General features: G+C 39.9%; 1 protein-coding gene across 4 annotated transcripts in view; it reads right to left on the bottom strand.

Moving 5' to 3' along the window:
- BCL2L13 (BCL2 like 13) overlaps positions 1–18,124 on the bottom strand; it is a 73,383-nt gene that overhangs the window by 45,151 nt on the left and 10,108 nt on the right. For 3 of the 4 annotated variants that reach the window (XR_009048288.1, XM_057700758.1, XM_057700760.1), the window contains exon 2: positions 13,109–13,277. Coding sequence is in view for 3 of the 4 variants with exons in the window: in XM_057700758.1 (XP_057556741.1) it covers positions 13,109–13,229 (121 nt within the window). In the remaining variant the exon portion in view is untranslated. Of the gene's footprint in view, positions 1–13,108; positions 13,278–14,242; positions 14,710–18,124 lie in introns of those variants that run through there. The other variant, XM_057700759.1, reaches the window with a different exon arrangement.

Raw genomic sequence — 18,124 nt, 5'->3', positions numbered from 1 at the left:
CCAGAAAAAGTCTACTGCTGTCAGGATACAAAAGGCTATTTCTTTAGCTAACCAATAACACAGACAGATCCACTGATTTTCATTTAATCAACCCCCACCCACCCCACCCTGACTTTCAAAAGCACAGAGCTATGCAGTCGCACCAATGCAACATAAATCCTGCACTATAAACCCAGAAAAATATTTCAAAGATAAATAGACTTGAGCACACTAAATCCCACCTTCCTCAGTGTTAAAGGAAGGGCCAGGTGAATCAGTAATCATCATATTTCAGCCCTGAAATGCACTCAAAGTGAGTATCAGATCAACAAGTTGAGAATAACTGTATGCATGGCCTGGACTTTCCAGAGCAAAATGCTTTCTAAATCTATGGCTCCCCAAACTGGGGCACATTAAAATTACCAAGAGAACATAAAATAATAATGAAGTAATAATTAAAGATACAGATTCCCAGGACCCAGCAAGGAGCATCTGGTTCAGTAGGTCTGGGGCAGGGATCCACGTTCTTTGTTTTAATAAGTATTCAGGCAATTAGACTTGACAAATACTGCTCTAGACAACCCAAATAATTATAATCAAATTAAGAACATCTACTGAATAGTACAGACAACATGGTTCAATTATTTGTTCAATGGCAAAAACAAATACCCCAAATGATACCATACTGGACCAGTAAGTAAGAAACCATATTTTTAAGAAACAACCAAATTCCAAAATAGTCAATCACAATGGCAGTTTCAGGCTCCAGTGTTACCACAACCCCAACTATCCTGCAGATTAGGGGACAGATCTGAGGAAGGACAGATCTGAAAGAGAAGAATACAAAGAAAATTCAATGAGCACTCTCTCAAAATCTGGGTTCACAGTAGTCAGGATCAAACATCTGTTCCTGATACAAAGACAGAAAAAAATTAAACAGTACACATCTCCAGAAATAATGAATTGTGAATCACAACTGGGATCGGGTTACAAGAAGCTGTCTTGAAAAGTTGATCTGAGATGGCAATACTCCCCAAACTGATTTACAGATTCAATGCAATCCCTTTCAAAATTCCACCTGCCTTCCAGAAATAGACAAGACAATCCTGAAATCCACACAGAACCGCAAAAGACATAAAAGAGTCAAAGCAATGTGGAAAAAGAACAAGGTTGAAGGACTCATACTTCACAATTTCAAAACCTATTACAAAGCTGTAAGTAATCAAGATAGTGTGGTAATAGTGTAAGAATACATAGACCAGTGGAATCTAATTGACAGCCAGAAATAAACCTTTATATCTAAAGTCAATTGATTTTTGATAAGGGTATCAAGGACATTCACCTTTTCAATAAATGGTGCTGGGACAAATGGATATTCCCATGCAAAAGAACAAATCCAGACCCCTACTTCACATAATATAAAAAAATTAATTCAATAAACAACAAGGTCCTACTGTAGAGCATAGGGAACTATATCCAATCTCCCAGGATAAACCTTAAAGGAAAAGAATATAAAAAAGGATGCATATATGTATATACCTGAGTCACTCTGCTATACAGCAGAGATTAGCACAACATTGTAAACCAACTGTACTTCAATTTAAGAAATTAATTCGGACTTCCCTGGTGGTCCAGTGGTTAAGACTCTGTGCTTCCACTGCAGAGGGCGCGGGTTCGACCCCTAATCAGGGATGTTCTACATTCCGCACAGTGTGGGGGAAAAAAAAAAATCACGGTGGATCAAAGATCTAAATTTAAGAGCTAAAAATATAAAACTCTTAGAAGGAAACAGGTGAAAATGTGCACAACCCTGGTTAGGCACTTGTTTCTTAGATATGACACCAAAAAAACAAGAAATCAAAGAAAATACAGATAAACTGGACTTCATAAAAATTTTAAACTTCTGTGTGTCAAAGGACATTACCAATACAGTGAACAAACAAACCACAGAATGGAAGACAATATCTGGAACTCATATATCTGATAAGGGTCTGTTACAAAGAATTCTTAGAAGTTAACAACAGAAAGACAAATAACCCAATTTTAAAATGGACAAAGCATATGAATAAATATCTCTCCAAAGTTATACAAATGGCCAATAAGCACATGAAAAGATGTTCAACCTCATTAGCCATTAGGGAAATGCTAATTAAAACCACAATGACCAGTTGGGATGGGGTGAATTGGGAGATAGGGATTGCCATATATACATTACTAATAAGAAAAAAAATATCAAATTGTACACTTTAAATATATGCAGTTTATTGTATGTCAATTGTATCTCAATAAAAGTTCTTACAGGGAAAAAAAAAAAAAGCAGATTCATTTCTTAAAAGCCTGTTAAACATTCTTCCCCAGAGTAAAGCTAAATTAGGTAAAAAAACAAAACAAAAAAAACCCCACAATGACCTACCATTGCACACCACCAGGACAGCTATAATCAAAAACACAGAAAATTGCAAGTTTGGCAAAGACGCAGAGAAACTGGAACCCTCACACACTGATAGTACGAATGGTACAGCCACTGTAGAAGACAGCTCGGTAGTTTGTTACAAAGCTAAACATACTCTTACCATATGATCTAACAATCATGCTCCTTGGTTGAGCTGAAAACTTACATCTACACAAAAACCTGCACATGAATGTTTATAACAACTTTATATATAATTGCCAAAACCTGGAAGTAACCAATTTGTTCTTCAATAGGCGAGTATATTAAAAAAACTATGGTACATCCATACAATGAAATATTACACAGCAACAAAAACAAAATGAGCTACCACAATGAGATACCACTTCACACCCATTAGGATCACTGTTACCAAAAAAGCAGGAAACAAGTGCTGATGAGGGTGTGGAGAAATTGGAACCCTCTTTGCATTGCTGATTGGAATGTAAAATGATGCAGCTACTGTGGGGGAAAAAAAAGGATGGCATGCCCTCAGAAAAATTAAATATAGAATGACCCAGTAATTCAACACCTGGGTATATGCCCAAAAGAATTAAAAGCAGAGACTCAAACAGATTATCTGTGCACCAATGTTTATAACAGCATTATTCACAATAATCAAAAGGTAGAAATAATCCATCAGTAGACAAATGGAGAAACAAAATATGCCTTATAAATACAACAGAATACGATTCAGCCTTAAAAAGGAGTAAAATTCTGAAACATGCAACAACATGGATGAACCTTAAAGACATTATGCTAAGCAAAATAAGCCAGACACAAAAGGACAGATACTGTGTGATTCCACTCAAATGAGATTCATAGAGACAGAAAGTAGAATAGTGTTTGCTTGGGGAGGGAGATGATGGGGGGTTAGCATTTAATGAATAACAAGTCAGCATCAAGACGATGTGTATCTGACAGTCACATTACTAACGGACATGAACTTACTCTATTCCTCACCTAAGAAATGTCTTATTAAATCCCTGTTAATGACTACAATGTCAAGATGCCCTATATTAACAGACACAAACTTGAACATAACAAGTAATTATCTGGCGTCACATATGCAACTCAACAGGACTTCTAGTCAGAATATATAATCTTGAACATACTCAACAAACTAACACAAACTGGAAGAGCTGGCAACTTCTGGAAAAGTACAGAGTTAACTATTTATGGAAAAGTATGTACCAGCACATGACTCACTTAGGAAAAAATGAAAGACATTTAATGTGACAGAAATCTTGAGTCATGAATAGGTCACCTTCTTTAGCCTCTTCTCACACCTATTGCTTCATGAGCTTGAAACCAAACCCTACACACACTGCACCAATGCATGCTACAGCAGGCCCTATTTATAACAGCATGGCATAGAAGGAAGTACTACATCACATCTTAGGCAACAAATCGGACAGCAAAGCAGCAAAGACAGCAATTAGAACCTAACTTTTCCTTCTAAGAAGTTAGCATACACGTTTGTATTTATGTATAAATACTCTGTACTTAGGCTTCAGGAAACAATATAAAGATAACCAAATTTGAAAAACAAAACAAAAATGTAAAAGCAGGTAAACTCAGATTCTACAACATTCATGTAGAAAAAAATTCTATGCTCAACACAGGCTCATGTAACTGCTTAAGGTCCTTACAAACTTAATAAATCACAGGGCTTAAAAAGGCCTGGGGGCTTCCCTGGTGGTGCAGTGGTTAAGAATCTGCCTGCCAATGCAGGGGACAGGGGTTCGAGCCCTGGTCTGGAAAGACCCCACATGCCGAGGAGCAACTATGCCAGTGCACCACAATTACTGAGCCTGCGCTCTAGAGCCCGTGAGCCACAAAGACTGAAGCCCGCGCGCCTAGAGCCCATGCTCCGCAACAAGAGAAGCCACCACAATGAGAAGCCCATGCACCGCACCAAAGAGTAGCCCCTGCTCACCATAACTAGAGAAACCCCACATGAAGCAAAGACCCAACGAAGCCAAAAATGAATAATTAATTTTTTTAAAAAGTGGTGCTGGGGAAACTGAACAGCTACACATAAAAGAATAAAATTAGAACACTCCCTAACACCATACACAAGAATAAACTCAAAATGGATTAAAGACCTGAATGTAAGGCCAGACACTATAAAACTCCTAGAGGAAAACATAGGCAACACTCTATGACATAAATCACAGCAAGATCCTTTTTGACCCATCTCCTAGAGTAATGAAAATGAAAACAAAAATAAATAAATGGGACCTAATTAAACTTAAAAGCTTTTGCACAGCAAAGGAAACCATAAACAAGACAAAAAGCCAACACGAACGGAGCAACTGACAAAGGACATCACTAATTATTAGAGAAATGCAAATCAAAACCGCAATGAGGTATTACCTCACACCGGTCAGAATGGCCATCATCAAAAATCTACAAACAATAAATGCTGGAGAAGGTGTGGAGAAAAGGGAACCCTCCTGTGCTGTTGGTGGGAATGTAAATTGATACAGCCACTATGGAGAACAGTATGGAGATTCCTTAAAAAACTAAAATTAGAACTACCATATGACCCAGCAATCCCACTACTGGGCATATACATATACCCTGAGAAAACCATAATTCAAAAAGATACATGTACCAGAATGTTCATTGCAGCACTATTTACAATAGCCAGGATATGGAAGCAACTTAAATGTTCACTGACAGATGAATGGATAAAGATGTAGCACATATATACAACGCGATATTACTCAGCCATTAAAAAAAAAACGAAATTGAGTTATTTGTAGTGAGGTGGATGGACCTAGAGTCTGTCATACAGAGTGAAGTAAGTCAGAAAGAGAAAAACAAATACCATATACTAACACATATGTGGAATCTAAAAAAACCGGTACTGATGAACCTAGTGGCAGGGCAAGAATAAAGACATAGAGAACGGGGACTTCCTTGGTGGTGCAGTAGTTAAGAATCCGCCTGCCAATGCAGGGGACATGGGTTCAATCCCTGGTCCAGGAAAATCCCACATACCATGGAGCAACAAAGCCCGTGTGCCACAACTACTGAGCCTGTGCTCAAGAGCCCGTGAGCCACAACTACTGAGCCTGAGTGCCACAACTATTGAAGCCAGCGCACACCTAGAGCCTGTGCTCCGCAACAAGAGAAGCCACCAAGCTGAGAAGCCCATGCGCCACAACAAAGAGTAGCCCCCACTCTTCATAATTAGAGAAAGCCCGCACACAGCAACGAAGACCCAACACAGCCAATAAAAATTAATTAATTAAAAAAAAAAAGATGTAGAGAATGGACTTGAGGACGGGGCAGTGGGGTAGGGGGGACTGGGACAAAGTGAGGGAGTGGCATTGACATATATACACTACCAAATGTAAAACAGATAGCTAGTGGGAAGCTGCTGCATAGCACAGCGAGATCAGCTCCGTGCTTTGTGATGACCTAGAGGGGTGGGATGGAGAGGGTGGGAGGGAGGCTCAAGAGGGAGGGGATATAAGGATATATGTATATACATAGTTGATTCACTTTGTTGTACGGCATAAACTAACACAACATTGTAAAGCAATTATACTCCAATAAAGATGTAAAAAATAAATAAACAGTGTTCTTTTAGATCTAACAGGCTATAACTAGCGGGAGAAGGTTTTAGAAATGTAAATGAACCTGGAAACTGGAAAGAAAAAGTTAATGAATTTGCAGGCTAACTGATGACCTTTTACCAGCAAATACTGGTGAACATCCTAAATATCCTATCCTATAGTAGGAGACTATAGAATTTATTGATTGATATGGACAGACGTTCAAGTATATTGTGAAATGTTTTAATGTTACAAAATGGCATGTACATGATCTCATTTTTATAAACGGTAAATTCAAGTTTATACATATCTATAAAAATGTTTGGGGAAATGTTAATAGTTCATAATTTCAGTTACTGGATTACAGGATCTTTTTCTGTCATTTTTTTAATTTTTCTAAATACTTTCAAATATATACAACATATAATTAAAAAGAAATATTTTAGTAAAAAAAGAAATATGATTAAAGGATGGAAATGACAGGAAACAGATTTGAGCTTAATATAAAAAATAACAGCATTCAGTTTTATGCATAAATACACTGAGCTCCTCAATAATAACAAGAAAAACAATGTTCCTTCTGTATTGTCATCAGGGGTTAGCAAACTAGGGCCCATCAGCCAAACCTGCTCCCTGCATATTTAAACACAGCCCATGAGCTAGGAAGGGTTTTTACATTTTTAAATGCCTGAAAAAAAAGGAGATTAGTATTGGGTTGGCCAAAAAGTTTGTTGGAGTTTTTCCATAAGATGTTATAATACTTTGTGACATAAAAATCACAGGAAATTCCATGCCCATACATAAAACATAACTGAGCCACGCTCACCCACTCGTGCATTCCCCACAGGTGACAGCGGGGACAAGCCGTCCACAGTGCCTGCGCAGCTGGGACACAGCAGGGACACGAGGGCACCACACAGCGTCTGACGCCCGTGCACACTGCTGTGCCCCAAACCTCACTGCACTTGTGCATGAGCGTGTGTCAACACAAGAACAGAGGTGGCCTTGGGACGTCCCACTCCTCAGGCACAGCAGAGCACAGATCATCCTGTCACCACGTGGCACAGTCCCAGGTGGCCTGGCTGTGCAGAAGAAGCACAATGTATGCTGCTGCCACCAGGCTGAAAGAGCTTATCACCAGATTCCCAATTCACAGGACAGTCCATCAGAAAAATCAGAAAATTTATTTATTTTTAAAAATTTATTTATTTAATTTTTGGCTGCATCCGGCCTTAGCTGCAGCATGCAGGATCTTCATTGTGGCATGCTGGATCTTTCGTTGCAGCACGTGGGCTTCTCTCTAGTTGTGGTGCAGGGGCTCTCTAGTTGTGACACGGGGGCTCTACAGTTTGCACCATGCAAGCTCTCTAGTTGTGGCTGACGTGCTCAGTAGTTGTGTCACACGCGCTTAGCTGCTCTGTGGCATGCAGGCTCTTAGTTGCCCCATGGCATGTGGGATCTCAGTTTCCTGACCAGGGATCGAACCTGTGTCCCCTGCGTTGGAAGGCGGATTCTTAACCACTGGACCACCAGGGAAGTCCCAGAAAAATCATTAAAATGGAATTTTTAAACTCATCGCAAATCTCCTTGTGAAATAAGCAATGAAAACGAGGCCACAACCAAAGTTCCTAAGCGGCTCAACTGTTAGCCAATGCAAGGAAATTGCATTCAACCACAGCAGCTGAAGAAATGTGTCCAGAAAAAACAAAAGTTAATATTAGTCTTTTGAAGAGAACAGCTGATCCATGAGTTGAGGACATTGAGAATAACATCAACAATCAACTGAAATACAAGGCAATGACTCTGAGGGGTCATCCTCAGCCCCTGACTTCTGACAGACGCCTGAGACTCAGCTATTAACTGTTCCAGGAGGCAATGCCAAGTCTGAACCAACTGCCACAGTCTGCACCAAACAACCACAGATGGAAATGTTTGCAAAGAAACCCCAGAAACTCAAATTCACTACAGCGCAAAGTGGAATCCGCCAAGATGTGTTACTGATAACGGCAAAAATATGTGTGGAGCAGAAAAAGGCTTATTAGTTGGATGAATTTACAAAGACTGAAAATGTAAGGTATTTAAAAGCTATGGTCATTCACTGTAGTATTCATAAGTAGGTATTCTGGAAAATATTTAAATCTATCCTGTGTTTATGAACCAAGAGTTTCAACAGCAAACTTCACTTGCTGTCGTGGACTTAATCATTATTAGCTTATTTCTGTCAGAAATTGAAGCTGAATATCCTGACATACCCTATCACACAGCAGTGCAATGTCTAAAGACTGGTAGCATTTTACTGCAATTTTTTGAGCTCAAATATGAGACTGAAATTTTTCTGAATAAGAACCGTCTTCGACCACTATTATCAAATGATGAACAGCTTTGGAAACTAGCTTTCACTGCAGACTTGAGAACATTTCTTAATGAACTAAAGCTAAAATCACAAGGCCTACTGTTTGCCAACCTTACCCTGGACAATGTTCCTAAGAGTCAATGACACCCCCCTTGGACTGCAGTCCCCTTGTTGGTCCCCAAGTAAAGAAGGCTGTCCTACCCAGGGACACACAGACTCCTGGGTTCACGCAGCAGAGCAAGTACTGTTCCCTGGTGTGGGAACTCATGCCGCACACATAATAACCAGGAACTTATCCTTATCTTTAGCTACCCCAGCCTGTGAGATGGCAGCCCGAGAAGATCAGCAGGCCAGTCTAAATGCCCTTGTGTGGAGTACAAGAGACTGGTCTGGGCCTACATTCTGGATGAACAGGGAGGAAAACATGTGGCTGCCAACACCTCCTGCTGAGTTGGATTATTACTACTGACGAGGCAGAACAATCCACACAAGCTAAGGAAGAAAAATAAGTGATTATCTGAAAAAAGACCTACTAGTCCCTCTTGGACTTACTCTCTTGGATTCTATCGATGATAACCTTAATCAGGTGTTACATGAAACACATAAATGGATTTCACTGCATGTAATCTTGAGGGGTGGACAGCTGGGAGCAGCAGCAGCAATGAGCCCCAAGCATCCCTGTACGTCCTTGCTTAGCAGGACAAACTGAAGGTCTACTGTCCTCTGAGCAAGCGCTGTCCACAGCTAGCAGTGAAGACAAGCTGACCACACAACTGCTCACTTCCCAGGGAAAGGGGACTTGACTTGCTTACTGTTTGCTGCCAAAGGCGCTGAGCCCCCAGGACCGGGTTCCTCAGCTGCAGCACAACTCCTCCATGAAAGGCCACTACTTGGGTTCACAGCATTGCATTGCCCTACAGTCCTTGAGGACAGGAAACCACTGCCCCCACGGTAACACTCCTCCTGTTTGCTGGGCTACAGTAATACACTGTCTTGCTCTAATCCACTGAGTCCTGATGTCTATGTTGGGCACCTATGGAGTTAGGAGACTGAAGTATAAAGAGCACACGTTTCATAAAATTAACTCCCAGAATCTTCCTCCCAAGCTGAAACACTGAAGACACAATCCCTGCTTTAGGGGAGCTAACCACTTATGGAGTACACACTATCAACACAACCACTCAACTGGACTCCCAGCAAGTCTATCATGTCGATGCTCACCGAGTCTAAATACATGAGTCTTAGAACAGCAGAATCCAGCATTTTCAGAAGTTATAACTAGTTCTTAAGGCAATGCATAAAAACTTAAAAAGATGTGCTACATGGTATGACAACCTATAGGACACATATTTATTTTAAATGGCAGGCTCCTCAAAAAAATATTATTTACTCTTTGATTCAGCAGTTTGACTCTAGACAATTCAGAAAAGTAAATAACTAGGGGGAGAAAAGCAACGTATAGAGGCGCTCTTAACTACCCTCCACAAGTGATGTGCTCAGTTACAAGACCAACTGAGCACACGCAGCTGGCAGACGCTCCCCAGGACACGCATACAAGGTATGTGCTTACCAAGAACCAGTTAACGTTCTCCCAGCCTGTTTATTAAAGTTAGACTGGGAATACTGCGAATACCCTGGTTTTCCAGTGGTTAGGACTCTGCTTCCATTGCAGGGGACATGGGTTCTCCTGTCAGGAGAACTAAGATCTCACAAGCTGTGCGGCACAGCCGGAAAAAAAAAAAAGTTATACTGGTCACTGAAATTGTGGTGTAATTTACTTAAAGTAACAGACATCACTGAAATATGATGTGCAAAGAGGCTTGATATTTCTATGAAAGCTAATCAATTAAATGTTTGGGGAAGTTGCTTTAAAAATACCACATCAGGGACTTCCCGGGTGGTCCAGTGGCTGAGCATCTGCCTTCCAATTCAAGTTCAATCCCCGGTTGGGGAACCAGGATCCCACAGGCCACAACTACTTAACCCACACACTTTGGAGCCTACGCACCAAAACTAGAGAGCCCGCACACTTTGGAGCCCCTGGGCCACAACTAGAGAGAAGCCCAAGTGCTGCAACGAAAGATCCTACATGCCACAGTGAAGATCCCTCATGCTGCAACTAAGACCCAATGCAGCCAAATAAATAAATATAAAAATACCATCAAATTGGCTGTGAGAAACAACTGTAAAAGATTAGGGGGAAAAATCATAAAAATCAAGAACGACTCTTCAGGAATTGCTAGGTGGTGCAATGGTTCAATTTGCCTGCCAATGCACGGGACACGGGTTCAAGCCCTGCTCCGGGAAGATCCCACATGCCCGTGTGCCATAACTATTGAGCCTGCACTCTAGAGCCTGTGAGCCACAACTATTGAGCCTGTGTGCTGCAACTACTGAAGCCCACGTGCCTAGAGCCCATGCTCTGCAACAAGAGAAGCCACCACAATGAGGAGCCCACACGCCACAGTGAAGAGCAGCCTCTGCTTGCCGCAACTAGAGAAAGCCCATGTGTGGCAACAATTTCATTGAAGAGTCATTCTTTTTTTTTAATAAATTTATTTATATATTTATTCATTTATTTTGTTTGTTTATTGGCTGCGTTGGGTCTTCATTGCTGTGTACAGGCTTTCTCTAGTTGCCACGGGCAGATACTCCTCATTGCAGTGCGTGGGCTTCTCGTTGTGGTAGCTTCTCTTGTCAACGAGCACAGGCTCTAGGTGTGCGGGCTCAGCAGTTGTGGCACACGGACTCAGTAGTTGTGGTGCATGGGCTCAGTTGCTCTGCGGCTTGTGAGATCCTCCCCAATCAGGGATGGAATCCATGTCTCCTGCACTGGCAGGCGGATTCTTAACCACTACGCCACCAGGGAAGTCCCTGAAATTGCTTTACAAATGTCTTTATGTTCTTACTCCACTTAAAGCATAAATTTAAAACTATAGGTAATAAATATGGAGACTTGGTTTATGGTAGAAAGATGACATGGAATTCCAATCAAAAGACCCATATTCAAAAAGAAAAAACCCTTGGCTGTACACCAATATTGCTAGGTAAGTGTTTTAAATTAAAATTTCTTATGACAACCTCTTTATTTAGGATTCCCTCTTGCGTTGACTTTTTCAATTAAAGCCCTACTACCAGTGTTAGTGACCTAGGTAAAAAGGGTTCTGTGGTAAACCAAAAATTGTACAGCAGTGCTATCGATGTTTAAAAAGATGGTAACATTGAGACATACAATAATGGAGACAAAATTCAGAAACAGGTAAACATGTTTTAAGATAAAACAGTGAAAAAAATCACAAATAATTGATTACAGCTATTTGAAAACCATGTGCATATTGATTAATATCAGAGGATAATAGAAAATAAAATGGTTGCTGAATAAGTTTGGTGAAATAATAAATTAAATATTTGGTATAACATTTTCTTTTATGAGTTTTTAAAGCCATTTATGTAATTTTTTTTAAATATCAACTTACCTCACGGTACTTAAAATATGAATCAATGTTTAAAAACATAGTATACCCACTAGTTATATGTCAGCATTTAAATGAGCCTTGTTAGGACACCTTTGATTATTCCTCCTGCTGGAATGGCTACTGGAGTCCATCATTTCTGAATCTCAACACTACCCTTTCTTGAGCTAAAACAGCAGCAGATAAATAAGAACTACCTCCATGGCTGCAGTAAAAATCTACGGATAAGAATATTTAAGACGATGATGTTACATCTTAATGAAGAAGACTAATTCAGACTCTAGTAACTGTTTTAAGCTTGGTTTGGCAAATTATTTAAAGAAGGATATATACAACTTCACAATACAAAGAACTGTGCTAAAAATTCTCAATCTGATAAATTAATCCACTGTTTAAATCTAATATCCTTACTACTATATACAAAATAAACAACAAGGTCCTACTGTATAGCACAGGGAATTATACTCAATATTTTGTAATAACCTATAAGGTAGAAGAATCTGAAAGAATATATATGTATATATGTATGACTGAACCACTTTGCTGTATACCTGAAACTAACACAACACTGTAAATCAACTATACTTCAATTAAAAAAAAACACCTAATATCATTGAAAAAAAGGTAATTCAAAGAACTTAACTGTGTTATAAACTTTAAAAATAATTGTATAATTTTTTTTTAAATTTATTTGGCTGTGCCAGGTCTTAGTTGCAGCATGTGGGATCTAGTTCCCTGACCAGGGATTGAACCGAGGCACCCCACATTGGGAACACAGAGTCTCAACCACTAGACCACCAGAGAAGTCCCTAAAAAATAACTATGTAATTCTAACCTACATCTTGTTAGGTATGAAATCTCTAAAGGCAGATGGATTTCTGTTTATTTACATGTACTTAGTACATTTTTACCTGTACCAATGGCAATCATTTAAAATATCGAGCTCTTGGGACTTCCCTGCTGGTCCAGTGGTTAGGACTCCATGCTTCCACTGCAGGGGCCATGAGTTCGATCCCTGGTCAGGGAACTAAGATCCCACAAGCCGCACGGTGCAGTCAAACAAAACAAAACAAGATAAAATATCAAGCTCTTAAAAAACACTGAAAGTCATGCTTCTGGGAACGGATGAGTGGATGGGAAGGGATGGAGTAAGTGGTTATTTTTTAAAAGCTTATTAGTATTATTCAATCTTATAACCATAGCTATGTTACTTAGATATATATACTTTGCACATATGAAGTAATTATAACTACTTAATACAACCATCACAAGCCAAAGATAATACCTTGGGGTGACGGAAGATGTTGCTCCTGCAGCTTCTCCTGAGAGAGGAGCCCCAAGTAGCTGAGGACAACATACTTTGTTTCATAGTGAAATCCTAGAGGCACAGTAGTAGAGGACGCCATGGGGTCAGCTTGCAGAGCTCTGTAAAGGTCTTCTTACCGGTGTAAAACCTAAAAACATAAAAGTATTTTTTTCAATTTAAAGTTTATTACATGCCAGTACATTTTCCCATTGACCCCAATTATTCAACTAAATACCAAAATAAATATTTCTCAAACTTTTCTTCTCAGTAATCTTTTAAAAAAATTATGTCAATTTACTTAAAAAGGAATTTATTCAGATTTCAGATCAAAAGCAAACGTCCCTTTCTAGAACTCTTTCCCTACTTTACTTTCACTTATGTGTCAAAAACACTAGCTCTGCCCTCTCTTTAACCAGCCCCCCCCCCCACCCCCCGCCAAAAGCCAGTATATGTTCTCTTCTTCCTTCCTCCCTCCCTTCCTTGGTTGTGTTAGGTCTTTGTTGCTGCACACGGGCTTTCTCTACTTGCAGCGAGCGGGGCCTACTCTTCGTTGTGGTGTGCAGCCTCCTCATTGTAGTGACTTCTCTTGTTGTGGAGCATGGGCTCTAGGCGTGTGGGCTTCACTAGTTGGGGCTCACAGGCTCTAGAGAGCAGGCTCAATAGTTGTGGCACACGGGCTTAGCTGCTCCACGGCATGTGGGATCTTCCTGGCGCAGGGATCGAACCCGTGTCCCCTATATTGGCAGGCGGATTCTCAACCACTGCACCACCAAGGAAGTCCCCTCATTTCTTTTACTAATAAAGCCTCTTAAATTTCAGCTAGGTCCATTGCCACACAGCTACAAACATTTCCCCATTTCCTTTGCAGCTTCTGTGCTACATGATTAGTCTGAGCCTGAGGAATAAGAGCAGAAGTTATATGTGCAATCCAGGGGTCTCTCCTTGAAGACTTTCTCTTTCCTCCTCTCTCGGTTTGAAATGTGAATATGGCAGACATCTTGCTCTGACATGCAAACAAGGATACCACTCCAGGGGACAGCACAAGATAGAAGGGACCTGGGTCCCTGAATGACCCTATGGAGCAAAGCCACCCTCCCCACCTTGACCACTTGCCTCTGGACTCTTATTCAAGGTGCTTTACTCCGAATCTCTTCAACAGGTATTTTAACTTGCATTCTAATCAATGCAAGTACACTTCACTTCTCCACTTGGACTTAAATAGCTGTTTTACCTATCATATACCCCTTTTATAAAGATCTAGTCTCTCAGCAACTTTCAAATGTGCAAGGCATAATTATATACTATAGTCACCAGGCTGTTCATTACATCCTAGGACTCATTTATTTCACAATCAGAAATTTGTACATTCTGACCCCTACTATGTGCCTTAATGGTTGTTTCAAACGAAAATGTCTTACTAATAGGTTTCCAAATGATTGTTTTCTACTTGAAACAACAATACAGACTGTTTTATGATCTTAAGAAATATCTGATTAATGAAAAAGAGGTTCAGATAACCAACAACAGGAAAAGGAGACAGCGAATGCTGACAAACTTTAAAATCTGTACTACACAAACTAAGAGAAATGGAAAAATGATAAAAAAAAAGCATGGAGAATTTGAAATATGCAAAATAAAAAGGTGACCCTATAAAGAGATAAACAGAATGATAACATGAAAATCTTCTTTAAATGGTTAAATACTGTCTTTAAAAAAATGCATTTATGTGCTATAAATATCAGTATTTACTTCGGTATCAAAAGATATCTTGGTTCAACATTTTAAACTCCCTGTTGTTTCTATCTTCAGGGGGAAATGCTACCAAATTATATCAAAATATCCAATAAATTAAAAGATAGGCCTTGGACTATCCTGTTCAATTTTTAAAGTTCCCATAAACTTCAGAAAGGTATTTCAAAATTAATAATACATGCTCCAAAAAAAGAAAAAAGTGTTACCGCTTACGTCGCAGGAATAAAAGCCACATCCATTGTGTTTCTACAGGGTGTTTTACTCTTGACAAGTTCAAAATATTTTTATCATACTTTCATACTGTTACCATTTAAAAGTGAGAAGACAATACTTCAAATTTACAAATAAGAAGAGGAAACCCCTGAGCCCATCAGTCAGGTATTAGCTAGAAGTGGTGTAATGGAGTTTTGCCTTTTTATTTTATTTTTTTGTCTGCCTGCCACCTGAACCCAATTTCCTACATCCCACACTGTCGAACTTAATAGGAAACACAAACTCCCCCAGTACCCACTACAAAGGCTAAAATGGGCCAGACATTTTCTCTCCTGTTCCCTGGCACCTAGGGTACAGATCTGTGATCCAGGTTTAGTCAAGTCAGAGGCTCCCACCTAGGATTCGGAATCTGGAAAGACATTTAAAGATAATCCATGGAAAAAAAGGTGAAAATTCTAATTCGAAAAGACATATGCACCCCAATGCTCACTGCAGTGCTATTCACAGTAGCCAGGACACGGAAGCAACCTGAACGCCCATCAGCAGAGGACTGGCTAAAGAGGAACAAAGCAGCGCACACAATGGGACACTACTCAGCTGTAAAACAGAATGAAACAGTGCCATTTGCAGCAACAAGGATGGACCTACAGATGATCATACTAAGTGAAGTAAGCCAGACAGAGAAAGACAGTTATCATGTGACTTACATGTGAAGCTTAAAAAAATTGATGTAAATGAACTTATTTAACAAAACACAAACAGACTCACAGACATAGAAAACAAACTTATGATTACCAAAGGGGAAAGTTGGGGATAAACTGGAATTGGGGATTAATAGACACACAGTACTATATATAAAATAAACAAGGATCTACTGTTATATAGGTCCTAACTTATAACGGAAAAGAATCTGAAAAAGTGTATGTGTGTATAAATGGAATCACTTTGCTGTACACCTATAATATTGTAAACCAACTATACTCCTATAAAACAACAACAACAACAACAAAAAAGAACCAAAAATGAACAAACATAGACTATCCACAGAGAAGGGAGCATGAGTTCAGCAGAGGTAGCAGTGTCCTAACCATCCCACTCCTGTGGGCCTGACCTTGGCTGAGTTTGTGCAGAGTTTCCCTTGGTTCCTGCCTGTTTCCCAAGTCCAATTTTGCAGCTTTCCCACCCATTATGTGAGCTACCCAATGCCTTTTCCTTAAGTTCCAAGACCTAACCAGAACTCAATTTTTTAAAAAATTTAAGGCAGTTCCCCAACAATTATAACCCATTATGTAACAATTATTAGACTAAATTTATAGTTTAGAAAACTCTTCTAATTCTGCGAAGTCCACATACAGACCTAATAACTACATCTATTGAAATAGAAGACAATGCTTTCTGATGTTTCCTGTGTGTTCATTCAACACACTATCTTAAGACACAAGGCACTCAATAGGCACTGGGCACAAAGACAAGATAAATCGCCTGCCCTTGGGAGTTTTGAATCAAATAGAGGAAAACAAAAATATATAAACAAGTAAGAACAATAAAGTTCTATGATACAAGTCAGTATCCATGAGTGGGAGTGGGCAACCCAAAACAGGGAACAGGCAAGTCTCCCGGGAGACAGAAAAAAGAAATGGAAGTCAGGAAAGGCTTTGTAAAGTAAAATCTGAGCAGATCTTGGAATGTGAGTAGGTATTCACTAACTGAACCAGCTGGGGAATGGGACAAGCAAACTTAAGATGCCAAGTAGACAAGGAAAAGGCACAGAAGTGTTCTGGAACAGCATGGAAGAACACAAAAATTAAGGACTTTGAGGGCTCAGCAGGAATAGTCAGTAGTCAGCATTCGGCCCACCTCGTATGCTACAGGATGCCCAGAAGCTCCCAAACTTCTGGTTTACAAGGTTTTATCCTGTAAACCAGAAATTATTTTTAACCATGTCCATTAACGAACCCTCAAAACCATATGCAAATTCTGTGTGCACAAGCATTTTTTCTGGAGAGAAAAAAAAAAAAATCACTCAATTTCTTTCAGTACATTCTCAGATTAGATCCTAATGCAAAAAAGGGCTAGGAACGCTATAGAACACCACTAGGAATCACTAAAGGGTTTTAAGCAAGAGAAGCATATGAACAGATTATATGCTAGAAAAACCACCCTGGAGGCAACGTAGAAGACAGAATGGATACTGGAGGAAAGGACACAAGTAAGGGTAATGTTGGAAAAATCTAAACAAGAGATGTATGAAGGGAGGAACAGGAACACAGGAAAGGAGAAGGGGACAGATATGGAAAATACTAAGAGTTCAAAGATTTGTTAAGCAACTCAGTGACACACAAATCCAGGCAGCTGTACAGAAAGCAGTGTTACTCCTACTTCTCAAATCAGATAATATAGGAAGAGCTGGTTTGGGGGTGAAGGATAACAAGTTCACTTGGAGGCATTCTGAACTGTAAAATGCCCATGGGCCATCCAGGTGGAAATGTAGAAAAGGAGTTAGACACACAGGTCTTCAACTCAGCAAGAGGCCTGGACTGGAGATAGAAAGCTGTGGTCTGCGCAGATGGATCTATAGCATCACCTAAGGAGAGCAAATGGAGAGCAGCGACTTCCAAGGGGGAGGGAAGTGCCAAAACTTCCAGGAGGTGGGAGAAGGGGTGACTTGGTTTAAAAAAGCATGTTCATACTTGCAAAAGCAAACATTACCTACTGTTTTCAGACTGTAAAGTATAGAAAATAAATCTGAGTAAATCTTCAAGATTCTCTGCATCACTGACTCTCAGTGAGGCGATGGGAGGGAAGAATAATATACCCCCACCCCCACCTCAAGCATCATCAGAATAGGAGCCAGGGATTTTTATTTATCAAAAGGAAAAATGGTTTTTAAAAAACATGTTGAGAAACACTGGTTTAATGTGAAAAAGAAACCCAATTAGAATTCAAGGCAAAACGAACATTTCAGAGGTGGCCAAAAGATGACAAGCTGGAAGAGGAGCCCGCTAAGGTCTGCACTAGACAGTCAGAAAG

This window comes from Hippopotamus amphibius, chromosome 12 (genome assembly GCF_030028045.1).
Source record: "Hippopotamus amphibius kiboko isolate mHipAmp2 chromosome 12, mHipAmp2.hap2, whole genome shotgun sequence".
Taxonomy (NCBI): Eukaryota; Metazoa; Chordata; class Mammalia; order Artiodactyla; family Hippopotamidae; genus Hippopotamus; species Hippopotamus amphibius.
The sequence above is the reverse complement of the archived record's forward strand: the minus strand, read 5'-3'. Positions and strand labels throughout refer to the sequence as shown.